We start from the raw sequence: 25,109 nt of genomic DNA, 5'->3' as shown, positions 1-25,109 counted from the left end.
CGCTTCTGCGGGAGGGAGCAAATCCTCCCCGGGAAGTTACTGGCCACTAGCCACCATGCACGACAGATGGATTTCCTTACACAGACCTCCCCCCAGTTCGATCTCGTGCCCCGATAGTTTCAACCTTGGAGTTTCATCCTAAGCGCAGGGTGCTGGTAGGTCGGAACCTGCTCAGGGGAGCGGTTATTCAACCCAATGACATCTTGCCCGACGCATACTGGTAGCCTTGCGATGCCAAGTGCGATGGTCCCAAGACTCTCCAGAAAACTTCAGCTTCCCCGAGACTCGGTGGTGGTCTGGTGACTACATCCAGATGATACCCCACCAATGACTGCGATGGGGCGTGAGGATCTGTTGATTCGACGGGGGGGGCCTCCGGGTTTCTGCTTCCGGCGATAATCGCCTTCAAGCTGTCTATTATAATGTCGCTGAGTGGCCTGATACGCACCCAAGTACCCATAGGGAACTGTAATTGACCAACTGTACATCGACCTGATCTCCCGCCAACAGCACGATTGCAAACTTAATTGGCATGGTCTCTTGAGCCGTGACTGTTGACGATGTCGTTTTGTCCGCTTTTTACTGATCCACTGCGGGTCTCGAACGATCTCGACCCGAGCCGGGTGAGAGACTCACCACTCATGAATACCAGGATAGACAACCAAGAGAAGATGCAGCAGGACGACTCGGAAGGGAGCAGAGGCGTTCGGGACTCAAGCTCTCCGAGATCGCCACAAAGTTGGGAATTCATTGGTCCCTGCATGGACACAGAAAGGATAAGCGGACGCGTGCGATTCCCAAAACGGAGTGCGGCCATTAACAATCGATGCCTTTGCTGACTGCAGACCTGACGTCAAAAATAAAGCCATGGAGGCGCACAACAATGGGAAGCCTAGCAAGGGCTCCAGCCCGCCTAATAATCTGCACTAATGCCGAGCCAACGAGAACGAGGCCGAAGCTAAGGTGCTGCCAACTGTCGCCTGCGCCAAGCCTTGGTCCAGGCAAGTCACCGGCGCGCCTTCTCACTGGCCACGACAGTCGGGTACGGACTATTCGCAGTCGCAGCACTCCCCGGTGCTCTCCATTATTATTTTAAGCGGTTCGCTTCCGGTCTAGACTGAGCTCAGGGATATGCCCTGACCCCACAGTCTGCAGTGGCCTCGGTCTCTGATTTGACCGGCGCAATGATGGGCACAATTCTCACCCGTGGATACCATCAACAATGCCTTGGACAATGCATTGCTCCTATCTAGGTTATACCTTCTCTTCTCCGAGGAAGTCACGGTCTGGAATGTCGGAGGTCACTAATTTGCTCCAGTCTATCTTACTTTGTGGCCCAATATTACTTAGTACCATTGGCCGAAAGCAATATCGACGCCACGGTTAATTCCCGGTTGTACTGCTTCTTTCCGTCTAGGACAAACCTTTTCTTATATGCCGTTTTTGCATGATACCATCCTATTGATACCTGACCTTCGATATCCACATTCCGTGGAGCTGACAATGGTGCGACCCTGGTCCATATGAAGTGGAAATTGACCCTGACAGTGTGTGTCCATACATGTCCACATCCAAGCATCGTGTTCCTAAAAACAAACAAGACAAGAGCGGTGTGCATTATCAGCTGTTCCATTTGTCCCCTACCTTCACAGCAGCTCCAGGCGCCTGTCCGGAAAACCTTGAATCCCAGTTTCATCATGCAAACTATTCGTCTTTATGGCCGTGTGATTACCGGGGAAGCGCGGTGTGGAGGTAGATGCTACTCGGCCGGCCCGCTTGTTTCATCTATGCAATGACTCAGAAAGGTGTTTTTGCGCTGCGCCTAAGTTCGGCCGAGTACCTTACCTCCGTCTTTAGGATCCTTTCATAAGACCCGTATCCAAAACATACGAGAGAGTTGGGCTTCTAAGACCTCTTTTCGACCCAATTGGTGGTGCGGCGAGATGGCTGTCTATCTGAACTTTAAGCTGGGATATAGACTTTTGTCTTGAGCCTGGATGCCCTCGGACATGTCCCGCGCTGTTGCGCGTCACTTGCCACGGACCTTGCATTTGCTGTCAAAACCAATATCCTTGTCAAAAGTACATGAGTGCTGGAACAGTCTGTCGTGGCTGCCAGCAGGTTCTGTTCAAGCAGACAATACTCCTGATGGTAATCCCCGCTGACAATTCTTCGAAATAGGGACTGCAGGCCGCAGCTTTTGTCTCCTGAGGGTCTCTTTGAAGAACATTTGGCGGCCATCGGCCATTGCTGCTGGTTCCTAGCTCTTGACCAAACTTGATGCTCTCTCTCGCTTCACTCATTCTACTTCATCGGAAACTATGCATCCCTACCCATGTTTCGCTTTCGCATCATGCGCCACGCCTAATTGACCTAAAAAGCTCCAGGAACAGTAATCGCCATGTACCCAAAACGTACTTCCCATTCGCTTCCATCCATATGATTCCTATCAATATCACCACATCAAATATTTGTCACAACATATAAACCGCATAGGGATAGAATCGAACGCTTGAAGACACCACTGGACTAAAAGAACTGACCCCTCCCAGCTGCTCTAGTGACACAATACATTACCAAAAGATACAAGTCAACAAGATGGAGAGCCCCCTCCTTCTATCATGCCCTTCCACTCTCTCGGATATCTGTACTCATGTACTCTCTTTCAAGTATGCTACTAATTGTTCGCATACAAAAAAAAAAAAAAAAAAGCTGGCCTTCGCCCAGCTGGAGCTTGAGACCCTTATCACGTAACTCCATGCAGGGGGCTGTTGTGTTCCGAATATATGATCTGCCAGTAGGGATTATTATTGGATGTCTTTGAATGTCAAAGTAAATACTATAAGCAATTATCAATGAATACCGCAATAACAGACCATGAGTTGATCAGTCAACACATGCTCATACTACTAGTACTACTGTATTAGTAGCAGGCAAATAGGTAATAGACAACCTGTTATATATTTAGATCATTTATGCCTGACTAGTTGCCAAGTTGCGATGAAAAAGAACAAAACAATATTCCATCGAATTATTATTCTAGTTCGACGATTTAACCTGATTAATAATTATGCAGTAGTTCCAAACTAGCATATATCATATCTGCCATTATCGCCGAAGGGAACCTATCTATCTAAGTAGCAAGGGTACTTATCGTCGTGCATGATCTGTCACACTGGATAGCTCTCGACAGCCACCAAGGATTGGATTCTCAGAGCATAGCAACAAAAGCAACGCAAGCAAGCAAGCAAGCAAACATCAGGCTACCACGGCATGAACGATATTTGGCATTATTTGAACGGGCATTATTATTGCACGGAGGTTTCTAGAGCAACAGGTTCGCGACTTCGATCTGGAACAAAAGGAGAGATCACATCTCGCCCGAGTCCGACAGGTCGTGCATGCATATGCACGTGCAGGGCCATGCGAGGAATCAGATCCTGCCAGGTGGTTCACAACCGGACTTAAGCGAACCAGTGCGCCATGTCAGCCTTCGGAGTAGGGGGGACATGATCAGCCCTCTGCAGGGGCAGCGCGGATCAGTGGCGCTACCTATGCATTCGACCGGCCCTGGTACGATGGTACGCATCAAAGGCCCGGCGAGCCCCTGTGCTAGTTCTGCAGGGTTGTGGCGATTAGCGACATTGGGATGGTGGATACATCACATTGTGACATCCTTAGGCTGTGCTGGAGAGGGTTTGCAACGAACCATTAGTGAGAGTGGCAGTGACAACGGCGCTATCAGTCTCGAACCCCGTGGAGACCGTCCAGATGTCAAGCTGTCGTGCATGACGCCTGGGCGACAAGGGAAGAGATATCGCGCCATGGCTGCATCAGGAACCCTTGTCTGCACTCTGCAGAGTTGATAGATCGTGTGTTTTGACGTTGACTGACAACGTTTCTACTGACTTGTAAATCAGGCCTATGATCTATTGGCCTGTGATATTGGCCAGCCAGCAATTTGGCTGACACAGAGACTCTACGCAGGACTCATACCCGATCTTCGATCTCTAGGTTTATTACATCATCTTCCAGGCTCAGGAGCCCCATTGCCCAGCCCATTTCGGATGGGTTTTTGGCGATGGTGACGAACCGTCTTTCGCTGGGGTCATTCAAGACACTCCCTTCAGTGGGTGGTGTCCACGTTGAGGCGGGCTGGTACCCAATCGTGTCTTTCCGTTCGTAAGGAGGTCCACGACCTTGTTTTGCAGCAACTATCCATGCATTTTCACAACTGCTGGCCATGGTGTTGGACGACTGCCAGCCACTCTTTTGCGCAAGGTTGTGCATCCTTGTGATGACCCAATCTCGTTGGGCGGAATCTGTGTACTGGATTGCGGAGAAGAAGATTGGCACGCTCATCTTGATAAGACAAGATCCGAGGGTCGGGCTAAGGCTCCCTGTTCCCGGATGGAATGTCTGAGAGTCATAGATGCCGGCGGCGATTCTCCCAAGTATTTGGGTGTGTCTCGCTGTGGTCGACGCCACGACCTTTGCAGATACCATCATGGCGGGAGGCATCGATGGGTGCAGCCTATGTAGTACAATGCGACCGGTAAAGTAAAAGCCCCAAAGAACAGCTATAGTATGTGTCCGGTACTGTAGGGCCGGGCCGAAAGGCGTCGATATTGGGGGCATACTGTCGGGAGGCAGAGGCTTGAAATAAGGACCAAGAGCCTGTTCGAAAGCCTCGAATGCTCCTAGGATACTTTCCCACTCACCCTCAGCGTCGTTATACGACGTGTCCGCGATGCTCTCATCATCATAGTTGCTAGGGACAGGGAACTCGACAAAGGCAGGCGGAGGGGGTCTTGGTCCATGATACGGAGCCATGCCGTAGAACGGCGGAACAGTTGGTCGTGTGCCAGGAGGAGGCCGTACAGGGCCACCGACCGGTGGCCCTTCCTGCTGTCCACGGTGTCTAGTTGTGAAGCGAGCCATGAAAGCAGCAACCCTAGAGTCCGGCCGCCATTCTGATCCCGTAACCTTTGCTGTCTTCAACTTTCTCTTTCTGTCACGAACGCCAAAGTCCGCTAGTCGACCGAGCAAGAGCCATAAGTGATCCGCAGAGCCGTATATAGCGTCCAATCGACCCATTCCCGCACGCGGAGGGCACTGGCCCCATTGGGAGTACGGCATGCTATTACTGTAAGTCTAGTGGTTCAACAACAAGGAGACTGGGGGCTCTACTGACAACAATGGGCCACCACTGATAATACTTTGCATGACATCCTGCTGTAAATACCACCAATAAAGATCGCACTGTATCCGGTAGTTTTCAATATCCTTTCGAGTAAAATGTTTGTAATGGCGAGGACGGCCTTGGCCATCGTCAATATGCCCAAACTCATCGTAACTCACGGCTCGGCCGATAAGGCTTCCTATGAAATTGTCGTTGATGTTTCTTTCCTTTTCTGCGAATGGGTCATCTTCAGAGGCTGTATCGCCGAATAAAAAGGATCCTTCCAGTGACAGCCTTGATGGTTCCATTTGTTGCCGCTGAGCCCAGACTCTGCGTCGTTGAGCTCGTAGCCCACGGGCCATGCCGGCAAAGTCAATCTCGCGCACCAACTGAGCCGACCCTGCAATATGACTGTTCCACTTGGTATGATCCGCCCCCATCACTTCGTAGTAGCCTAGCAGGAGCGTGGCAGCTAGAGTGGCGATCTGCTTACGTCGCATGGGCAGACCAACTGCGACGCTGACTCTTCTAAGCGCATAGTGGTAATGTTTCAGGGAAACGGTTGGTGGAGCTTGTTGCAGATAGGAGATATGTAAGCTGCTCAGGGCAAGAATGGCCTGTAATAGAGCATGATTCTCCAAGGCTTTTAGGGGAAGTGTGTAAGTCCAGAGCCCTTGTTGTGCCAGTGGGACTGGGGCGCCCAGCATGGTGGAAGGGTCAATAGGATGCCGTTCGAAGACGGATAGAATCGGCCCGGTGGAATGAATAAAGTGCAGAAATATCCGAGCTGTCTTTGGGTTGTTCAAGGGAGAGGAGCCATAGGTTGGGAGATAAGAGGTAAGGATGTTTGGCTCATTCAAGTACGTGGTAAATGAGCGAAGCTGCTGTTGATCGCGATTGGCAGATGCCATGATGAGGCTCAGTTGATTGTAATCTTGCACAAGGGTTTGCTCGTGAAACTCCTCGTCAGATTCCACGTCGTAATAGTCATCTTCACCATCTTCCTCGGCGTAATATCGCCCTTGGAAGAATGCTGAGCGAGGTAGACCCGCGCCGGGCATCCAGGACGAACCCTGTTGATGAGCTGTGCCTGTATCGGCCCGATATCCCATTTCCAATCCGGCCGAACGTTGTTGGTCCAAGAAGGCTAATGTGTCTGATGGTCCATAGATCATTGCATGTTCATGTGTTTGCCCTTGAGCTGAGGCCGTGCTGGGGCCCTGGAATATATGAGGCGCAGCGGGCTTGGGGGCCAGGGAGGGTTGGCCAGACCTGGCTTGCTGAGGAAGGACATGGTTGATGTCCTCACTAAGAGGTGGTACAGGCAATGGCTGTGTACCGAAAGTCGTCTGTTGCGAGGTGATGGTGCCAGTTATTCCCAGCGGGTCTTTGAAAACCAGACGTGGTGCATAGCCCTTGCATTCGCGTTTCGACTTGATACAATTATGGCAGATGGGCTTCTCTTCTCCGCATTTTACGCGACGTTGCCTGCAGGCTGTAGGGTTGGTCAATTCAGGTCACTCATATGCCATCTAGGGTTTAGTAGACTTACTTAAGCACCCTGTTTTGGTGCGTTTCTTGGGCACTTTATGAGCAGATCCACTTCCTGAAACCGTCTCCGTGGAGTCTATCTGCGCTCCAGCCGAAGTATCAGAACCCGGCACTATATTTGGCCGACTGGCAGATGGGCCCTGCTTTGATTTTCGGGTCTGGTTTGCATCTTTCATAGTGGCAGGGATTTGGACGCAGGCTTGCTTCCATAGTAATGAGAAAGACAATCAATAGTCTAAAGTGCGTTTAGACTAGATAGAGACTGCATGGCAGCTGTGAGTCAAGGAGGATGTGGGTATCTCGTGGAAGAACCTCCGGTGGGGAGTTCCGACGGGGACGTTCTGCCGCCGGTCCAAGACGCCCCCCCGATTGGACGAGGAGTTAGTGCCTCAGGCACAAGGGCCCCGCCGGCTGCAGATTGTCGATCATGTAGAAGACTAGAAAGTTATACTGCAGGGATTATTAAGATCAAGTAAATCCGGAGTACAGTCATCGAGTGTAAGCAAATTGCCTTGCGGTCACTCCAGAACTAAATGGGACCTCAATAGCTCGCAAGGGATGCTTTCGGATTCTATGAGAGGCATCATTGAATGAAGACAATAGTCCGAAGAAACCACGCGGGAAGAAAGACATGGAAAGTATGATAGAAGGGAGGCGGAAGGGCTGCATCGTGGCTTGGAGTGAGCAATTCCTTCCAAAAACAGAATGGGCGGCTGCTCCAACCAGCCGACTGACCGCCCTGACCCGGATGGCAGAAAAGCCGCTCTGTCCGCCTTTTATTGCCAGAAATTTTTGGGATTTCTCACCGTCCAGGCCGATATTCTTGACTGCAGCCCCCGCAAATTTTCCGTGCGAGAAGAGAATCGGACGGTTCAACAATCCTGGATCCGTCGTTCAGAACTGTGATAATCTAGAACGCAACCATGTTCGCCGTCCCAGGCTGGTCGCTCGAGAGCTCTGCTCTCAAGCCACAGGAGCAGCAGACCGAATCCAAATCCAAATCCAAGTCAGCGACTGGGGCCAATGGAACCCCTCTGCAGACCAACAAGCGCAAGCGCGAGGATCATGTCACCAAGGGTAATGTGGATGAAATGTACCGTCGGCATATCGAGGGCCAGAAGCCGACTCCCAAGGGCCAGAAGCAGAATGTGACGTTCGATAAGAAGCAGAAGAAGGAACAGAAGCCCAATGGCGGTGATTTCCAGAGCCCAGCAGGCAAGAAGGGCAAACAGGGCCAGGTTTCAAAGGAGCAATCTTCGGAAGGAAAGCCAGAGTCTGCTGCGGAAGAAGGGAAACCCGCCGGAAAGAAGCAGAAGAAGAATAAGAACAAGAAACAGGATCAACAAGGCACTTCCACTGACGCCCCAGCCGTTGAATCTTTCCCTGCTGCACCACCGAAAACGGAGGCAATTCTTACACCTCTCCAGCAAGCCATGCGACAGAAGCTAATCTCGTCCCGTTTCCGCCATCTGAACGAGACGCTATACACGACGCCCTCCGCCAAGGCTTTCGAACTCTTCTCCGCGAACCCTGAATTGTTTGACGAGTACCACGCCGGTTTCTCCCGCCAGGTCAAGGAGTCTTGGCCTTCCAACCCGGTTGACGGCTACATCAAGGCCTTCCGCGCCAGAGGGGCGGTGAAAGGTTTCAAGAAGGGCGGCAAGCCCGACAATAAGCGTAACCCCAGCGCTGCGCTCCCTCGACGACCCAATGGTCTATGCACTGTTGCTGACCTTGGCTGCGGTGACGCCCAGCTCGCCCGTGCACTGCTGCCTTCTGCGAAGAAGCTGGATCTGAAGCTTCTCAGCTACGACCTTCATGCCCCTAAGGACTCCCCTATCACCAAGGCGGATATCTCAAACCTTCCGTTGGCCGATGGTTCTGTCGACGTGACCATCTTCTGTCTCAGTCTGATGGGCACCAACTGGGTGTCGTTCGTGGAGGAAGCATGGCGGGTCCTGCGCAGCGACGGCAAGGGTGAGTGCTGGGTCAGTGAGGTCAAGAGTCGATTTGGCAAGGTCCACCGCAAGAAGGCCCAGATTGGAGCGAAGAAGCCGCTCAGCAAGTCGGAGAAGAAGAAGATCAAGAAGAAGCAGGATGATGACGGATCGGATGTGGAGGATGCGGACATCTACGCCGAAGACGTTCGTCCGGCTGACAACGACGATGAGACGGATATCTCCGCTTTCGTGGAGGTGTTTCGCACGCGAGGCTTCGTCCTCAAGGCCGAGTCGGTTGACAAGTCTAACAAGATGTTTGTGAAAATGGAGTTCGTCAAGGCGGGTGGTGCACCTACCAAGGGCAAACATGCCTCGACGGCTGGTGCGAGTGCTGGCGCCGGCAAGAAGAGGTTCATTGACAGAGCTTCTCTCAACGACAAGGGAATGAGCGCCGAGGAAGAGGCTGCTGTCCTGAAGCCTTGCGTTTACAAGATCCGGTAGATATGACCGGAAGTTGCATGTTATGTAGCCATCTGTACATATGATATCATCGGTCATCGTTTCTGTTATTAACTAAAAGCAAGATTGCACTGGCAGTCAAATGAGCATGGGATGGGAATTAAAACACATTCAGAGTCATTAGACAAGGTCATTGTTCTTTTCTATCGATACCAAAACAATTACCTGTCCATACAGGACGACTATTGCTGATATACGCGTTGGTCCGTTAGATCTTCATGCTGAACCTCTCATTTATTGGTTCCCGCCCAGTTGCGCAACAGCCCTGCCCATCTCCTCATCATCGTAGATACGGAAGCCCTTCTCCTTGGTCACACTGGCGAGCTGGACGTTCTTCGCATCCAGCTTCTCCTCCATGACCTGCTTCAACGTCTTCAGAACCAGCGTCTCCGCCTCGGCCAGCGTCAAGGAACGATGGTATTCATTCTGCAACTCCGCCTGCGCACCCTCGCTTCCAGACCCGATAGCCTTTGCATCGTATCGGTAGAACGTTCCGGACGGTTCCGCGTGGTATCTAAACAAGTAGAATCGATTAGCACAGATACTCACAAATGACGCCTACCCCACAACAAGCGACTCAACATACAGTTGCGGACCATCCTCATCAATACCAGCGAGCAGCAAGGCCACACCAAAGGGCCGACTCATGACACTCTCCTCGTCATCTCCCGTCTCTCCGAACCGCAGAGCCAGGTCACAGATGGCCTGGGTGCAGCTCTCAACTCTCAACGGTTCGGCGTAGTGGAAGGCATGGTTCTGGCATTCGACCCGGGCATGCTCGACCAGGGACCGGGCATCTGCCTGCAGGCCGGACATGGCGCAGCCAATGTGTTGGTCAATCTCGACGATCTTCTCGACGGATGAAGCCTCGAGGAGGCTGGAGGTGACACGCTTCTCGACACCTAGGATGACACCTTCGGAGGTTGCGACCTGGGTGGGGTTAGCACGAGTAGCTGATTATAATAAGCGTAGTCGATCATCCTGAGATGATTGTGATACGATCTCCTGAAGACATGCGGGGGGTGGATGCACGTACACCGATCGCTGTCGAACCGAGTTTGATAGCTTCGAGAGAGTATTCGACCTGGAATAGACGCCCCTCCGGAGAGAAGGTGCTGTCATCGCATTGTTAGACACCGGATGAGGTATATTGCCATGCACCAGAGGGACAGTAGAGGTCGTACTTGATTCCACGGTCTGTCAAGGAACGCTGTTAGATGACCGCATCAGAGGGGAGGTCTGACGGAGCTTACCGTATTCCGAGCGGGCGATGAACATGGTGAGTTATGTGATGGAAGTTGGGGCAATTAGAGAGAGGCACTTCAGGCAGCGAAAAATGGGAGGAGAAGACGAGAACGAGGGGGGATAGATAGAAGAAGGACGGGGATGTTGGCAGTAGCTCTTGGAAGCTCGGGCGAAGCTGTCGCGGGCTACGCAAGTCGAACGAGTGCCTGGCGGAGAGCCCGTTGCTGCCCCAGGCTGCAGTCAGGCATCCACGACGCCTGTTTGCTTTGCCGTATGGAACCCAAACGACGGCTTCGGGACGTGTAGCCCGTGGCTGCTCTCTCCCCGGATTCACGGGAATTGCCCTAAACAATTCACCTTCCTCGATGGTTTCCTTGGCCCAGGCTGCATGACTGTTCCTCCTGTCCTGACCTTGCGGGACCATGTCCGTTAATGACCGTCGCGCCAGCTACATGAGCGCCCCGAGACCCCGCGTTGCGTCCAACCGCGTCGCCGACGCTGAAAAGCCCGCTTTGCGCAGCACTGCTTCCCCCTTGCAATCGGAGACCATGGACCATCGCGGGAGCACCTCCAGCCAGAAGAATAAATTGTCTCGCGATCAACAACATATTGTGAGCGACAAGCGTGCCGAGCGAATGGCACCTCATACGCGAGAGAAATCCCAGGTCCGAACCAGAAATCCAGTCAAGGAATCCTCCAATGCAGGCAACCGAGGGGAGTTCATGGAGAGGACCCGATCGAAAAGAGGAGCGAGTCAAACCGAGGGCGCCAGCCCCAATTCTCGCAAGAAGGAGAAGCAACCGGCAGAGAGTTAGTCTAGATTCCTTGAGCTGTTAGCAGGTTGAATCGTTCGCTCGCTGACCACAATTGTTGCTCCAGCTCCGTGGAGCCCACAGGCCTCATTAATGCCCCATTCTACAGCACCGCTAGCTAGTCGAGTATCGGTTCCTCCTTTGGCTTCCGCATTGCCCCAATCGCTTCAACCGATACCGCTTCGTGAGCTTTCTGTCGACGCGCAGGAGAAGGCGATACTGGAGGACTTGTTATACGTGTTTATGGGCTTTGAGGGCCAGTACATCCATTACCGTGCCTCACACGACCCGTCCGCGGAGAAGGATAGGTTGACTGGACCCGCCTTCCAGCTACCTGCGGGGATAGATCCGACTCTAAAGGACCTCACACAATCGACACTAAAGATAGCAACTCATTACAGCGCGTTAGAGTCATTTGTGGAGGTCCAGAGTCGTGCAGAATATGGAGCGGTTAGCCATGCACTATGCGCGACAATCCGGAAGTTGCTCAAGGAGTACTTGGTCCTCGTTGCCCAGCTGGAGCATGAGCTGTTGAACAACCCAAGCTTCACGCTACATGTTCTGCATTTACATCTCATGCCGACCAGCCAATGTTTGGCACAGCTGTACTCATTAGGCCAGGAGCTGCTCCGACGAAACGGGCTTTTAGACCAAGAACTTGACGAATCCATTGACGATTTTGACGACGTGGATAACATCCTCGAACAACTCAAGGAGGGCGGAGAACTTTTGCCGGGGGGCATGTCTAGCAAGAGAATTTGCAAAGGTGGCAATGTTTTACGGCTCCTGACTGAGCGACTGGCAACGTTCTCAGGCGACCCCACCACCAAGGCTCTTTTAGAAAGGCTCCTTCGAGATGCTAGTCGCCCGTACATGACCATGCTGAATGAATGGCTACACCATGGAGGTATCAAGGATCCGCATGGAGAGTTTCTCGTGAAGGAGCAGAAGTGGATCAAGCGTGAAAAGCTCGAAGAAGACTATACAGACGAGTACTGGGAGAAGCGATATACCATCCGCGACAATGAGGTCCCACCACAACTCGAGAGTGTCAAGGACAAGGTTCTTTTGGCCGGCAAGTACCTTAATGTAGTACGAGAATGTGGAGGTGTCGATGTTAGCAAAGCAGTCAAAGATGTTCCGAAAACACTCGACGACCCTCGGTTTTTAGAGAACGTCAATGCAGCCTACACGTATGCCAACGCGTCGCTATTGAACCTGCTTCTGACGAAGAACTCTCTCACCACGCGCTTCCGTTCCCTAAAGCACTACTTTTTCCTGGATCGCTCCGACTTCTTCTCCTATTTCCTCGAACTCGGGGCATCCGAGCTCCGCAAGCCCGCTAAGAATGTCAACGAAAGCAAACTCCAGTCACTTCTTGATCTGGTGTTGCGACAACCTGGGAGTATTGCAGCCCAGGACCCGTTCAAAGAGGACGTCAAGGTCCGGATGAATAAGGTCGGGCTCACCAAGTGGCTGATGCAGGTTGTGAGCGTCTCCGGTATTGATCAAGATAACCCCGAGGCAGCAATCGAGAAATACCAGGCGCCGACGCAGGGCGGAGAAGACGATAAAGATATTCTGGGATTCGATGCTCTGGAGCTGGATTATTCTGTTCCTTTCCCACTGTCCCTTGTCATTAGTCGCAAGACGGTTCTTCGGTACCAGTTGATCTTTCGACACATCCTGTCGCTCCGTCACATCGAAACCATGCTCGTCACGTCATGGCTGGACCAGAGCAAGGTTATCGCCTGGAGGCACAAGTCCTCCGACCGACGGTTGGAAATGTGGAAGAGGCGTGCGTGGAACTTGCGCTCGAAGATGCTGGTGTTTGTGCAGCAGCTCCTTTACTTTTGCACGGCAGAGGTCGTCGAGCCCAACTGGCAGACTCTCATGGACCGGGTGAATGGAACTGATGCAGATGGATCCGAGGTGACCGTCAATGGCACCAAGCAAGTCAATCGCACTGTGGACGAGCTCATGCAGGACCATGTGGACTTCCTGGACACTTGCCTCAAGGAATGCATGCTCACGCAGGCTAAGCTGCTGAAGGTTTGTTAGAAATCCCCTACAGTCGCACTATTCTAACCTTTCCAGATCCACCATCGATTGATGACCTGCTGTACCATGTTCGCCTCGTGGGCGACGTCGTCGCTTGCGCGCGCGCTCGCTTCAGCGGACCCTGACCTGGCCGGGAATAAGGCTGCTGGCTCGGATGGTCGGGGATACGATCCGTCGCGTATTGACAAGTTGGAGGAGACGCTGCGGCGATGCGAAGAGCATTTCAACCGGCACCTGCGGATTCTGATGGACAGGTAGGGTGCATCTTCCACTTTCTTGATGGGCTGCTAATGATGTCATAGCTTGAACTACTACGCCGCGACGGAGAGCGTTGTCCTTCTTAAACTGGCACACGCCTTGAGTGCGATCAGCAAAGAGGACTGAGGGCTTCGCTGTGTATCCTCGAGCTCGGATATTCAACCCGCCGGTCTTCGTGACAATCACAGCACCAGATGCAGCCCATATGATGGCTATACATCCTGAGGGCACGCCCAGATGCCCCTGATACAGATGCTCCAGCAAGCCATACAGGCCGCGCTTGCGGAGTGCCATTGAGATGATCTCCCGAATCTCTACCCTACGACGGCACCAATCGTCCAGCTTCCAACACTGGTGGCTTCTTGTCCCCGTCATAATTATATCGTTCCGTTTATTATCTGGTTCTTAGCACAAGGCAGGATGGAGTACTGGCGTGTGGGGAAGGACGAAGCTTACGCCCGATGATGATTGAGAATACCCATACTGAATACTGAATAATGCATGCAATGCCAATGACTATGAACATACTTTGACTCACATCTTTTGAGTATCGATAAATCCCCGGAATGGATCGGGTGCATCCGCGACCGAGTCGCAACGTTTACCCAAAGCGTCACTAGGCGTCCTGCGATCCAGACATGAAATTAGGACGCCTAACATCTAGATATAGAATAATATCCCAAGAGCTAGTGGACAAAGAAATCGGAACCACGCATTATCTGCTCGTGACGTTGACAGGGATTGGCCTCCTTCCGCGTGTATATGAACCCCCTCGTATCCCCTCACATCCCCTCCCCTCATCTCACACCCATCCTTCCATCCTCCCATCGCTACCACCACAACCACAACTACACCCCCCATTATCACAACCTCAACACCACCCATTCACCATCTCCAATCCACCATAAAACCTCAACCCTCAACACCAAAATGCCCCCCTCTCTCTCGTGGCCCAAATCCCTCTCCCTCTCCCTCCCCACCCACACCTCATCCCACTTCACAACCACCCTATCAACAACCACTCTCACCCTAACAACCCTAACCATCATACTATGTCCTCTCGCCTACAAAAACTACAAAACCTACCTCTCCTACGGCCCCGGCGGCGCCCCCTACAACCTCCTCGGCTGGTTCGGGGTAACTTTCCTCCTGTACCCGTTCGGACGAAACATGACCAGCACGACCATCTACGAGAAGAAGATCGCCTCCGGGGAAACAGAATCTTTTATCTCGGAGGATGTAGATACGTTGTTGGGGGAGTTGAAGAGGGAGAGGGCCGTCGTGGGACCACATTATGTTCCGCAACGGCAGGTGGTGGAGGGGGAGTTTGCGGGGGAGGAGGTTAGGGAGGTGAGTTGTTTGTTTATTTACCTATAATTTTTATCTTGTTGGGGGTGTAGTGTTTAAGGTGGGATGGGAAGAAAAGAGAATAGAAGATATTGGCTTATTCGGAAGAATGGGATAAGATGGAATGAGATGAGCTAACATACTATTCCATGTGGTATATTCAGACCCTCGTCACCTCCTTCTACGCCCTCGCAGACCGAAACCCAGATATAATAAAATGCGCCAAATCGGAACTAGAACTCCACGCGGATGCCATCTTCCTCGCTACGGAATCGCTCATCAACCGGAATGAAAAGACCAGGCAGTTGAAGGGCGAGTGTGTGCATATTCATCGGTTGAAGGATTATTCGTTGCATATGGTTTTGAGTCCGGTGGATTGTAAGCCTACTTATTTCTTTTCTTTTGTCTTGATTTGTGGTGTGTTTGGGTGGGTGTTGGTGGATGTGCACTGATTGTCTGACTGCATAGGTAAAAAAGTCTTCGATGCTGGTTGGGGTCAGCGACATGGTTTCAGTGGAGTCAAAATCCCCAGGCCTTTAACCGGTGGTAGACAAATTGATCTGCCGTCCGAGTATCTGTTGATTTATGCGCCGCGGACTAAGGAGGAGGTGACGCTGGTGATGGGTCTCATCTCGGCCAGTTTGCGGTATCTAACTGGTGCAGAGGTGCAGTGAAAGACGTCCCTAGCAGGATTGGGAATGGTGAGTATGTCATTCTGTAGAATACGCTAGTATAATATTGTACACTAGAACGATAGCAAGAAATAACCCCTCTTAGTTCATTTCTGTTACAGAATATGGGGGGTGTGGTAGTTGCAGTGATTTCAGAGGTGGGAAAGCCGACCTGCAAAGAAGCAGCCATACCTACCTCCAGATTTCCCAGAGAGACAAGTGACCAAGACAATAATAAAATTGCAATTCTTCATTCTTCACTACTGATACTTGCAGTGGACACGCCCCAGCGAACCCGCACTAGCGGGCCTAACCGCCCGAAATAGGCCCCGGCAAGCCTCCCCTACCCGAAGCTGAACCATGGTTCTGGGTTGCCGCCAAAACTGCTCGCGCCTTGTGCCCATGCCTCCTCCTCTTCCTTGTCAGACCCGACGGCTTGGATGCTCTAATCCCATGCCCGTCTGACACCCTTGACGTGCATGACCTCCCTGTCCGCATGCATGGGTTGCGCTCGGAGAATAACCGTGCCAGATCAGTGCTCGCTCTTGGCACAAACCTAATGGAGCACACGGGTCGGCCATTTGTCCCCATCCAAGCCACCAGCGATTCGGCTGAGTTGGGATTCGCGTTTCATGTGTCACCTCTGCGGAGCCCGACCGTTCATCCTCCCAGCGCCTTTTCAACTTCGTGCTCTCGATTCGATCCGAGGCCAGGGCACAGTACTCCGTATAAGCGACAAACTGGGCTTCACTGTCAGGTCTGATATGGTGACGCCGGTGGCCGGCCTTTTGCCACAACCGGTATGTCTAGAGATTCCGCCTCCAGTTAGGTCCCCCCGATCATCTGTCACTCAGTTGGACTCGGAGTCAATGTTCCATCGCAACGACCGATGCCATTGGCCGGCGCTTCAGGGGCGGTCGCACGCCAAAAACTTTGCCAGCCTCGATTCGGGCCGGCCATCTCAGGTGGCTTTTAGTTTCGTGTCTGTCTCGACTCCTCGAGCCCTTAGACCATTGCGCGATACCCGAAGGAGCGGTGAAGTGTGGATGCAAATGGACCATCCTAATAAGAAGGGGCAAAAATTCCTGCAGTAAATTTTGTGCGGGCCGCTGGCAGACTTAGGCTCTTAGCACCCTCCGACGTATTATAGTCGCTTACCTGTGCTTCACAACCAGCCAGGAGATGACCCCACTCGATTCTAGCATCAATGCCGTCATATATAGCGTCCCTGAAAACCCATTCTATCTAGAAGGGAGCAAGGGTAATCGCCACGATGAGCTGGGCCGTCAAGATGACAGCGGGACGAAGCCAGGATTTCCGACGGTTGTGCGCCTCGATGGCTTTTCGATCTCCAATGGATGCGAATGGTCCTGCTGACCCTAACTTTGAGTCTTGACTGGCTCCTTGGGTGGAGCTTATTTCCCCACACCCCCCTCATGCCTCCCTTTGTCCTGGTCTCCGCAGGCAGACATGGTCATACAAGATGTAACTCTTGTGCTCTGTGAGCGGCTGAGCATAGTAGCTCGCTTGTATTGGTTGCCGTGATCCATTTCCCTGGTAGGTTGTCCTGCGCAGTATAATCAAGTTGGGTGCTGGGCTGGCTGCAAAACAGCCTTGCCTCCCATTGTTGCTGGTTAAACCACGGTGTGGCTACCAAGTATCCTTAGCCTGTGGCTTGGAAGTGAATTACTAGTACATGGCTTGGCTCATCCGACAGAGGCTTTCAAGAATCTGAGCAGGCACCAAACGAGCCTAGTACTGACGACAAACTCTCTGCGCCCCAGTCATCGCGAGGAAAGCAGCGCGAATCCTTCGCCCGTGTGCACGAAGCGAGCGAGCCTAAGAAAAGCCATAGCGACTGTACGACCGGGCCTGCCACGCGTGTCGGCCGAATGTTCCAGGACCGATCCCAGGAGTCATTCTGGACTTTCCGTATGCCTGATTTTGCCGGCATCGGTGGCTGTCTCCGGAAGGGACCATCGACCCCTCCTTCTCCTGATTTGTAGAAGTAATCTTGCTGGTGCATAAGCAGGCATGCATTCGATTTAGGCACGGCGTCCACTCACCAAGCCGCGACAGAGTGTATGCCGAACATGGATCATCCTCTATCCGATTTTGGCTGCTCGGATGTTTTTTAGGCTTGCCCTGCCAATGATATTCGCCTTTGCCCTCTCTGTACCAAGGCAGATGCTTGGTTCTGCCCTGCGCGGAACTTCCCCCCGTCCGCACATTTTAGTACGGACGCTGAATCCGCGTACTCCCCCAGTTCGTCCGGGGAGGGCAAGATACACCCTCTCTGTCGGTACCCTGTGGGATTTTTATCACCCTCCAATTTTCGGTGCCGCATCAACCGCTTTCAAGACGCACGCTGGAAACAATTCCTTCGTTATTCCTTCTCCACAAGATAAAAGCATTTTTTGCCGTGAATTTTGTTTCCCATCCATAAGTCTACGTATTGCAGCGGGTTATATGATTAAACTGGGAAAGAGCCACAATGACGTACCCAGATTGATGCCATACCCTGTACATGTTGCCAGGAGAAACTGACATTTCTTTCCTCCACAAGGAGCCCTGACTCGCAAACGGAAGAATTGGACGAGAGATATCGTCACACTATAACCATCCATGGGCGGGAATACCAGAAGTATTCGATTGACAACGGAATATCCTTTCAACCAGTTGACGACGTAAATTCCAAGAACCTTGCGTCCCTGGAAGGGTCATGACTGACTGCGCCTATCATTAGGATGAGGTGGACCGACTCGACCTTCAACATAATGTCTTGAACGAGGTTTTCGACGGCCGACTGATATTTCCACCTATCCCTTATCCCCGAAGGGTCCTTGACTGTGGTTATGGGGCTGGGTCCTGGGCTGTCGAGGTGGCAGAACAATACCCAAGATGCGAGGTCGGGCCCTGAGCAGAAATTATCGTCACCCTTCGAATAGCTAACGCTTGTCGTCGAGAAGGTAACCGGTGTTGATATATCTCCTCATATGAACCCAGACGATGTGCCGGAGAACTTGTGGTTCCAGGTAAGGCTCTTCCCTTCTGACTTGTGAGAACGTGCAGCACTTGCTTTGTTACCGATACGGCATGTGGTGTCTGCCAGGTTATCGCAACTGCTAACGCTTCATTGCATAGGTCGACGATTTGAATCGCTCCTTTACCTTTCCCTCCAACCATTTCGACATCGTCCATTCAAGAATGATGGCAACAGGCATCGACCGATCTAGATGGCATTCATATATTCGAGACATTAAAAGGTCCGGTTTCTGACGGATAATACCAAGAGCCGTGGATTTCGTGAGAATGATTAAGGACTGACATCAACATGACACAGAGTATTGAAGCCGGGTGGCTGGGTTCAATTGGTCGAGATATACTTCAACGTTCAGTCGGATAATGGCTCGCTCACGGAAAAACATGCGTTGAGGAAGTGGAGTACGCAGTTCATGAGATCCATTGGGGATGTCAAGGATCTTCGTGTAGGCACGCACCTGAGAGACCTCCTGTTAGCAGCTGGGATGCAGGACGTTGAATCCCAAATGATCCCTCTTCCCCTCTCTGCTTGGTCTAGCGGTAAGCCCAAGAAAGTGAGATTTGATATGATGAACTGACTGACTTTGTTGTAGAAGCGAAGAACCGAGATATAGGTGCAGCCAACCGCGAAAGCGCCAGACAACTGCTTCCTGCACTAGCACTTTACCCACTGACTCAACGCTTGCACATGCCGCATGACCAGTTTCAGCAGTTGATTGGCCAAGCCCAGAAAGAGGCAAGCAATCCAAGTTTGAAGACATATTTCCCCTTGTAAGTCGTCCGCAGATGTGATCCAACAAGATTCTGACGACTCAGGTACGTTTGTATCGGACGTAAGCCATTATAGAGGGTCTTAGGGCTAGAGTAGTGGTCTTTGGGCGTGTCTGCGTCACGGCAGCTTTGAGATGCCGTTGGGAAACAAGGAGAATTGGCGTTCTTTGGACATTAGAAGACTGACTTCCACGCTAGAATTCGAGATCGACTAGACAAAGGTCAGTCAAAATGAAATCCTTTGAACACATTTTTGTCCGCAAATTGCTGTCTTAAATGAGCACTGAGATACAGTCCCCTTGGATTATCCCGGAGATGCTCAGGGAATCTTCATCACGCCAGTCTTCTTGCCCCGACGCAGCGTCAAAAATGTTTCTTCCTGGTTGTCATCCATAGTGACCATGCCCCACATCCCTCCCAGGCAGTCCCAAGCAGCGAACTAGTACTAGATCGCCCGGTCTCATCATCCTAGCGGTGCCGGGTAGGGTGTTAACGTATACTGAGTTAATTAGACCGGTTGGTCTGACTGACAAGTTTCGAGTTTCCGACTAGGCTTGGCTTTCACCCGAAACAAGGCCATGGCAAGACAGTATGTCGGTTGCCCAACTAGCCAAGCAGAAGGAGGGTTGTTGAGAAACAGACAATGCTATTTCTGCTGACTATCAACAAGGGGAGTACGGACCCCGGCAGCATTAGGAAACAACATCCGCAAGAGGAGCGAATTGTCCAGTGTAAATAGGGTGGTGCATTTGGCTCATATTGGGGGATTATTAGCGGATATTGAGCGAGTCACGAAGATCAAAGAAAGACCTGAGCTGCCAACGCAGGAATATCCACGAAAGGGGGGATTCAAGGTCCAGGAGTACGAAGGGGGGCCACGAGGAGTACGAAGAAAAAGAAAGGTGAGAAGGAGGGAGGAAACAGCGTTTCGGGAACGGAACCAGAGCCACGGGACCTTGTGCCTGACTGACCACTGGACCAGTGACCGACTGACCCCCGACTGACTCGCCCATGAAAATCGCCCCGAGATAAGCCCAGGTCTAGATTCACTCCTCCCATTTCATACATGAGAGTCCAATCGAGACTGGTCCACACCGTCACTGCTGGGGTTACAACCTGGATTTAATCGAGCTCATGTCGCTCCTGCTGGGGTGTTCCTCTCATCAGTGACGCAATGAAACGACCGGCCTTCTGCCCGCAGGAATGTGCCTCCTTGCCAGGGATTCCCGGGACCTGAGTCTCGCTTCGCTACTATGATAGGATGGGTGCTTAGTTGGTGTTTCCACTTCCCGTGTCGCCTATGGTCTGCCACCTTTGAGACTGATTCGAAGCAATATGCGGCGCAAAATCCCATGACACCTGAAGTGATCCTCAGGACCATTGACAAAGCCAATACGTGCTAAGTGATGTCCAAGGGATAGTTCATGCCTAATAACATCATCCTCAATGGATTATCTACGGAGTCTCCTCATCTCGGGTCGACACCACCTGCTATGTTGACGGAATAATCCATTGGTGACCCGCTTTCACGATCGATCCAATGGGCTGAGATAGGAATGGCAACATGACACTTAATAATTGGTGGACGAAAGCTTTTCTTCACTTCTATGGCCTAGTCGCGTCCACCATTAGAATCTGATACATCAGATTGTCTGAGATTGTGTGACCTGGCCATCAATAAAGAACGGGTTCTGACAGTAAACGGTGGCTCTTCGTCGCCAAACATATAAACCCTCCTCTGTGAATTGGAACCCCTTCCTAAGATTCATATGACGAATAAGTCGGATGCTAGTAGACCGCTACGTAGGAGCGCCGAGCCACCCGTTAGAGCCTCCATCTTGATGGTGATCGAAATGGCGCTTGGGCGCTTATGGCGGGAATCCCAGCAGCCTTCGATGCCTGGTTGGCGCCTGATTCCCCAGGCAACAGGGGATTACCCAATCGGGTAAGCACCCGCGGGGACTCAGAAAAAGTTGGCCGCCATTCGATCATCAACTCACAGACTCCTCATCACCGTCGCAGATCAGCAGAGCCACCCCTGGACTCAACATGCCTTCCACCTACAAGAGGGACAAGCCGTGGGACACGGACGACATTGACAAGTGGAAGGTATGCAAGCCCACATGCCCAACTGCAAAACTCAACCACAGAAACTAACTTGCAAATTTGCGACCAGATCGATCCCTTCAAAGCCGACGACAATGTCGCCGGTAGTTTCGCCGAGGAATCCTCCTTCGCTACTCTCTTCCCCAAGTACCGTGAAGTCTACCTGAAGGAGGCATGGCCCGTCGTGACGAGAGCCCTCGAGAAGTTCGGAATCGCCTGCACTCTCGATTTGGTCGAGGGTAGCATGACGGTCAAGACGACCCGGAAGACGTTCGATCCTGCTGCGATTCTCAAGGCCCGCGATCTGATCAAGCTGTTGTCGAGAAGTGTGCCGGTCCAACAGGTGAGAACACCCCACTCCTGTATCATTAATACTGCTGGACCTTTCCCCGCTGACATGCCTTACCACGCAATAGGCCCTTAAAATCCTCGAAGACGACATCGCATGCGACATCATCAAGATCCGCAACCAAGTCCGCAACAAGGAGCGCTTCGTCAAGCGTCGTCAACGTATTCTCGGCCCCAACGGTTCCACCCTCAAAGCCCTCGAGCTTCTGACCAGCACCTACATCCTGGTGCAGGGAAACACCGTGGCGGCGATGGGTCCCTTCAAGGGACTCAAGGAAGTCCGTCGTATCATTGACGACTGCATGGCCAACATCCACCCGATCTACCACATCAAGGAACTCATGATCAAGCGCGAACTGGCCAAGGACCCGACCCTGGCCACCGAATCCTGGGACCGGTTCCTACCTAACTTCAAGAAGCGCACCCTGTCCAAGCGTCGCGTCCCGTTCAAGATTACCGACAAGACGAAGAAGGTCTACACTCCTTTCCCGCCGGCGCCCGAGAAGAGCAAGGTGGATCTGCAGATCGAGTCCGGCGAGTACTTCCTGTCCAAGGAAGCCAAGGATCGCGCGCAGAAGGAGGAGGTGATGGAGAGACAGCGGGTCAAGCGCGAGGAGAAGATGAAGGAGCGCGAGAAGGCATTCGTCCCGCCCGAGGAGGTCGACGCAGCGGAGAAGAAGGAAAAGTCCAAGAAGGAGAAGAAGGACAAGAAGAAGCGCAAGCGGGACTCCGAGGCCGCGGATGTCGACGACTCCGCCGAGCGGAAAGAAAAGAAGAAGAAGAAGAAGTCCAAGTCGAAAGAGGATGCGTCGGATGGAGAGGCGTGAAGCGCTTTATCTCTGCGCTCCCACCTCTCCTTGTCTCCTTCTTTCCTCTTCTTCACTTTCTGTTCTCTCTTACGTCGTTGCTTCGGGTTACCCTTCGTGAATACTTTCGAGATAAGGCGCTTAGGCATAGCATGGGCTGGAGTTTTCTTGTCTCTTTTTGTTCTTCCCCACATCTCACTCCCTTCTGTATCTATCCGGAGGGAGAGAAGAAAAAAAAAGCCTGTATTGAGTGGGTCTGGCCCTGTATACTTTATACTTATTGTGGAAAGCCATTGGTCTTACTAACTGGCTGATTGGATATGGTATGAGATTAAGATCAAATAGATATGATTGTCTTTTGCCGTTGACTCACCCAATCTGCCAAAGCCTCAACTACTAGTCTCTCTGTATTTCAACGATTCACGGTCGTAGTAGTTACTTATTATTAGTCTTATCTACTCGGGTTGCCATCCTAGTAGACATCCCAGGATCACCAGAATTTCATAACCTCATAAAGCCGATCGAGACCAAGCCCTATCAATCGGGAACCCACCACCTAACCCAACCAACCAACCCTATCCAATCACCCATCATCCATCCATCGGTGTCTGTTCCTTCAAAAAAGCATCCTGCTCCTTACGACTCCTCTTCAAATCCAAAAACATCACCAGAAACCCAAAACTAGCGAGACTCAGCGCAAACAGAAAATAGAATGGCATTGAACTGTTTTTCGATGGCGATGCATCGATGATAGCGCTGGAGACCAGTGGGCCGATAAACGAGGACGTCTTGCCGATGATGCTGAATAGACTGAAGAAGAGGAATTCGTGGCCACGCGGCGTTACTTCTGATATCATGATTTGGGAGTAACTGTACCAAGGGCAGACGAAGAGGCCGTAGAAGAGTTGGTAGACCTGGGTGGTTTGTTAGTGGTGGGGTGGGTGTTATTGGGGTGGTGATGGTGGGTGGTGGGTCGACTTACCCAGACTTCCCAGAGATGATGGAAGCCGAACTTCTGAGTCCAGATGCCGATCATACCCCAGCCGTCGAGGAGGATGATTGAGATGGCTATGAGGTTGAACATGGTTGTTGTGCTGAGGTTGTATCGCTGCTGGGCGAACCAGAAGGCGTAGATTCCGATGGCCTGGGCTGCGATTCCGACCAGTAATAGGTAGGTCAATTGGAGTGTGTTGTAAGATACGATGCTGTTTTGCAAAGTGGAGATGACTGTCACTGTCGTGTTCAGGGAGTCGCCGAGGAGAAAGTATCCTATATGTGTGTCAATGGATCTGGCTGAAGCACCGTAATTGATGAGACTATACCGATAAGATAAATAACGCTCTGTTTGAGCTTCCATACTTGCTTTCCCGCATGGATGAGCTGCTTCATCCCGGCAACAATGATGCTCCCCTGCGGATCTTGTCCTGGCCTTCGCTTCTCAAGGACGAACCATGGCAACGAGACGAGGAGCCAAATACCACTGGCAAATGCGATGAGGACGCTCAAACCCCAGTTGTTGTTCGCTTCGCTGGCATCGACGTGCAGTCCGAACATGATGCCTACAATGACAGCCAGGACGAAGAGTTCACCGACCGATTGGACGTAGAAAGAGATGTTCGCCAGCTGGCTGCGTTTCATCGTATCGGCATGATCATATTCATCTCTGGAGATATTTCCAGCGACGTATTGTTCAGATATTTCCTTCATTTCCTTCGTGTTTCTCGCAAGACCTGGAAATGCCGCCGTCCAGAACGTCAGAGTGGTCTGATAGGCGATCAGCCCGACGATGTATAGTCCGACTCCGACGTGCCACTTATCTGGCTCGTGTACACCTAACCAAGCAAAGCCAATGGCGTAAGCGACAATCGAGAGCACAATGAGTATATTAGGTCTCCAATTCCCAAAGTCCGCAAAGCTGCCGATGATCAGGAAAAGGACGACTTGGATGGCGAAAGAGATTCCATTGCTGAGGAGAACGATGCTGTCTATGGAGCGCTGTTTCCCGGCAAAGTGAAGGGTGCCTTGGTCGCCTGCAGCCTGCGAGAGAAGGTTCTGACAGGCCGTGGGAGCAAAGTCGGTAGCAAGTGTTAGCGGCGGGGTGATCCTTGGACGAGGAGAGTCTTACTGAAAAGAGAGAGGCCATTATTCCCTATATAATAGCTAGATTGGTGGTTTAGTGTCCACTCTACAGGGATATGTAAGCAACGCACGCATAATAAGCCCAGATCTCCCATCTGGTGGTGCGGTATTTGTCGTCGATCTGGTCGGGTGCGACTCGTTGCACGACATCTGCCTCTTGATCCACTTCTCGAACCACATTCACGTCGCCGGGTTTGTGTACGCCTTCGGAAGACGGAGGAGGAGAAGCCGAGCTGAGAGAAGCCATTTCCATGGTCATGACCATCGACAAATTGCCCTTACCTGGCCAGGATCTAAGTGAAATGGGCTGC

The 25,109-nt window shown here is 51.9% G+C and overlaps 10 protein-coding genes across 10 annotated transcripts; 7 read left to right on the top strand and 3 right to left on the bottom strand.

Moving 5' to 3' along the window:
* Positions 1 to 3,073: 3,073 nt before the first annotated feature.
* On the top strand, positions 3,074 to 3,928 carry BO94DRAFT_111107 (uncharacterized protein). The gene has a single exon (XM_025605509.1). The coding sequence runs from the start codon at positions 3,402 to 3,404 to the stop codon at positions 3,864 to 3,866; it is 465 nt and encodes a 154-aa protein (XP_025466650.1). The 5' UTR covers positions 3,074 to 3,401; the 3' UTR covers positions 3,867 to 3,928.
* A 62-nt stretch (positions 3,929 to 3,990) lies between these two features.
* On the bottom strand, positions 3,991 to 6,909 carry BO94DRAFT_467896 (putative C6 finger domain protein; the record flags this gene model as incomplete). Its single annotated transcript, XM_025608226.1, has 3 exons — positions 3,991 to 5,140; positions 5,195 to 6,677; positions 6,735 to 6,909. 3 exons carry the CDS (start codon positions 6,907 to 6,909, stop codon positions 3,991 to 3,993), a joined length of 2,808 nt encoding a protein of 935 aa, XP_025466649.1.
* Positions 6,910 to 7,545: 636 nt separating this feature from the next.
* Positions 7,546 to 9,325, top strand: BO94DRAFT_536317 (25S rRNA (adenine645-N1)-methyltransferase). Its single transcript, XM_025611989.1, has one exon. The coding sequence runs from the start codon at positions 7,657 to 7,659 to the stop codon at positions 9,172 to 9,174; it is 1,518 nt and encodes a 505-aa protein (XP_025466648.1). The 5' UTR covers positions 7,546 to 7,656; the 3' UTR covers positions 9,175 to 9,325.
* Positions 9,225 to 10,572, bottom strand: pup2 (proteasome core particle subunit alpha 5). The gene is made up of 5 exons (XM_025611988.1): positions 10,446 to 10,572; positions 10,377 to 10,389; positions 10,229 to 10,307; positions 9,779 to 10,122; positions 9,225 to 9,706 (listed from the first exon to the last, which is right to left on the bottom strand). Exons 1-5 carry the CDS (start codon positions 10,468 to 10,470, stop codon positions 9,427 to 9,429), a joined length of 741 nt encoding a protein of 246 aa, XP_025466647.1. The 5' UTR covers positions 10,471 to 10,572; the 3' UTR covers positions 9,225 to 9,426.
* A 182-nt stretch (positions 10,573 to 10,754) lies between these two features.
* On the top strand, positions 10,755 to 14,092 carry BO94DRAFT_625236 (gamma-tubulin-complex subunit SPC97). Its single transcript, XM_025617268.1, has 4 exons — positions 10,755 to 11,247; positions 11,317 to 13,301; positions 13,347 to 13,564; positions 13,613 to 14,092. The coding sequence occupies exons 1-4, from the start codon at positions 10,860 to 10,862 to the stop codon at positions 13,692 to 13,694; spliced, it is 2,673 nt and encodes an 890-aa protein (XP_025466646.1). The 5' UTR covers positions 10,755 to 10,859; the 3' UTR covers positions 13,695 to 14,092.
* A 172-nt stretch (positions 14,093 to 14,264) lies between these two features.
* Positions 14,265 to 15,201, top strand: BO94DRAFT_110937 (uncharacterized protein). Its single transcript, XM_025605508.1, has one exon. It carries the CDS (start codon positions 14,331 to 14,333, stop codon positions 14,943 to 14,945), a length of 615 nt encoding a protein of 204 aa, XP_025466645.1. The 5' UTR covers positions 14,265 to 14,330; the 3' UTR covers positions 14,946 to 15,201.
* BO94DRAFT_536313 (uncharacterized protein) lies at positions 14,874 to 15,872 on the top strand. Its single transcript, XM_025611987.1, has 2 exons — positions 14,874 to 15,293; positions 15,393 to 15,872. Exons 1-2 carry the CDS (start codon positions 15,065 to 15,067, stop codon positions 15,587 to 15,589), a joined length of 426 nt encoding a protein of 141 aa, XP_025466644.1. The 5' UTR covers positions 14,874 to 15,064; the 3' UTR covers positions 15,590 to 15,872.
* A 210-nt stretch (positions 15,873 to 16,082) lies between these two features.
* BO94DRAFT_519051 (class I SAM-dependent methyltransferase) lies at positions 16,083 to 19,475 on the top strand (the record flags this gene model as incomplete). The annotated part of the gene is made up of 8 exons (XM_025610055.1): positions 16,083 to 16,244; positions 18,124 to 18,273; positions 18,333 to 18,494; positions 18,556 to 18,621; positions 18,731 to 18,852; positions 18,930 to 19,168; positions 19,222 to 19,399; positions 19,445 to 19,475. The coding sequence occupies 8 exons, from the start codon at positions 16,083 to 16,085 to the stop codon at positions 19,473 to 19,475; spliced, it is 1,110 nt and encodes a 369-aa protein (XP_025466643.1).
* A 1,919-nt stretch (positions 19,476 to 21,394) lies between these two features.
* Positions 21,395 to 23,048, top strand: BO94DRAFT_519048 (KRR1 small subunit processome component). Its single transcript, XM_025610054.1, has 3 exons — positions 21,395 to 21,508; positions 21,576 to 21,848; positions 21,922 to 23,048. Exons 1-3 carry the CDS (start codon positions 21,449 to 21,451, stop codon positions 22,678 to 22,680), a joined length of 1,092 nt encoding a protein of 363 aa, XP_025466642.1. The 5' UTR covers positions 21,395 to 21,448; the 3' UTR covers positions 22,681 to 23,048.
* Positions 23,049 to 23,249: 201 nt separating this feature from the next.
* On the bottom strand, positions 23,250 to 25,045 carry BO94DRAFT_468006 (MFS transporter; the record flags this gene model as incomplete). Its single annotated transcript, XM_025608230.1, has 4 exons — positions 23,250 to 23,573; positions 23,642 to 23,928; positions 23,982 to 24,763; positions 24,849 to 25,045. 4 exons carry the CDS (start codon positions 25,043 to 25,045, stop codon positions 23,250 to 23,252), a joined length of 1,590 nt encoding a protein of 529 aa, XP_025466641.1.
* Positions 25,046 to 25,109: the final 64 nt, after the last annotated feature.

This window comes from Aspergillus sclerotioniger (genome assembly GCF_003184525.1).
Source record: "Aspergillus sclerotioniger CBS 115572 chromosome Unknown BO94scaffold_17, whole genome shotgun sequence".
In the NCBI taxonomy this organism is placed as follows: Eukaryota; Fungi; Ascomycota; class Eurotiomycetes; order Eurotiales; family Aspergillaceae; genus Aspergillus; species Aspergillus sclerotioniger.
This window is presented reverse-complemented; position numbering and strand designations above follow the sequence as displayed.

Excerpts from the sequence above, each read along its gene's own strand:
- BO94DRAFT_625236 (XM_025617268.1), top strand. The coding sequence starts at position 10,860 with ATGTCCGTTAATGACCGTCGCGCCAGCTACATGAGCGCCCCGAGACCC. Across the intron at positions 13,302-13,346 it reads CGCAGGCTAAGCTGCTGAAG|ATCCACCATCGATTGATGAC; the intron begins GTTTGTTAGAAA and ends TAACCTTTCCAG. Across the intron at positions 13,565-13,612 it reads CTGCGGATTCTGATGGACAG|CTTGAACTACTACGCCGCGA; the intron begins GTAGGGTGCATC and ends ATGATGTCATAG.
- BO94DRAFT_536317 (XM_025611989.1), top strand. The coding sequence starts at position 7,657 with ATGTTCGCCGTCCCAGGCTGGTCGCTCGAGAGCTCTGCTCTCAAGCCA.
- pup2 (XM_025611988.1), bottom strand. The coding sequence starts at position 10,470 with ATGTTCATCGCCCGCTCGGAATACG. Across the intron at positions 10,123-10,228 it reads TCGGTTCGACAGCGATCGGT|GTCGCAACCTCCGAAGGTGT; the intron begins GTACGTGCATCC and ends AACCCCACCCAG. Across the intron at positions 9,707-9,778 it reads GATGAGGATGGTCCGCAACT|ATACCACGCGGAACCGTCCG; the intron begins GTATGTTGAGTC and ends CTACTTGTTTAG.
- BO94DRAFT_519048 (XM_025610054.1), top strand. The coding sequence starts at position 21,449 with ATGCCTTCCACCTACAAGAGGGACAAGCCGTGGGACACGGACGACATT. Across the intron at positions 21,509-21,575 it reads ACGACATTGACAAGTGGAAG|ATCGATCCCTTCAAAGCCGA; the intron begins GTATGCAAGCCC and ends ATTTGCGACCAG. Across the intron at positions 21,849-21,921 it reads GAAGTGTGCCGGTCCAACAG|GCCCTTAAAATCCTCGAAGA; the intron begins GTGAGAACACCC and ends ACCACGCAATAG.
- BO94DRAFT_110937 (XM_025605508.1), top strand. The coding sequence starts at position 14,331 with ATGAACCCCCTCGTATCCCCTCACATCCCCTCCCCTCATCTCACACCC.
- BO94DRAFT_111107 (XM_025605509.1), top strand. The coding sequence starts at position 3,402 with ATGCATATGCACGTGCAGGGCCATGCGAGGAATCAGATCCTGCCAGGT.
- BO94DRAFT_536313 (XM_025611987.1), top strand. The coding sequence starts at position 15,065 with ATGTGGTATATTCAGACCCTCGTCACCTCCTTCTACGCCCTCGCAGAC. Across the intron at positions 15,294-15,392 it reads GGTTTTGAGTCCGGTGGATT|TCTTCGATGCTGGTTGGGGT; the intron begins GTAAGCCTACTT and ends TAGGTAAAAAAG.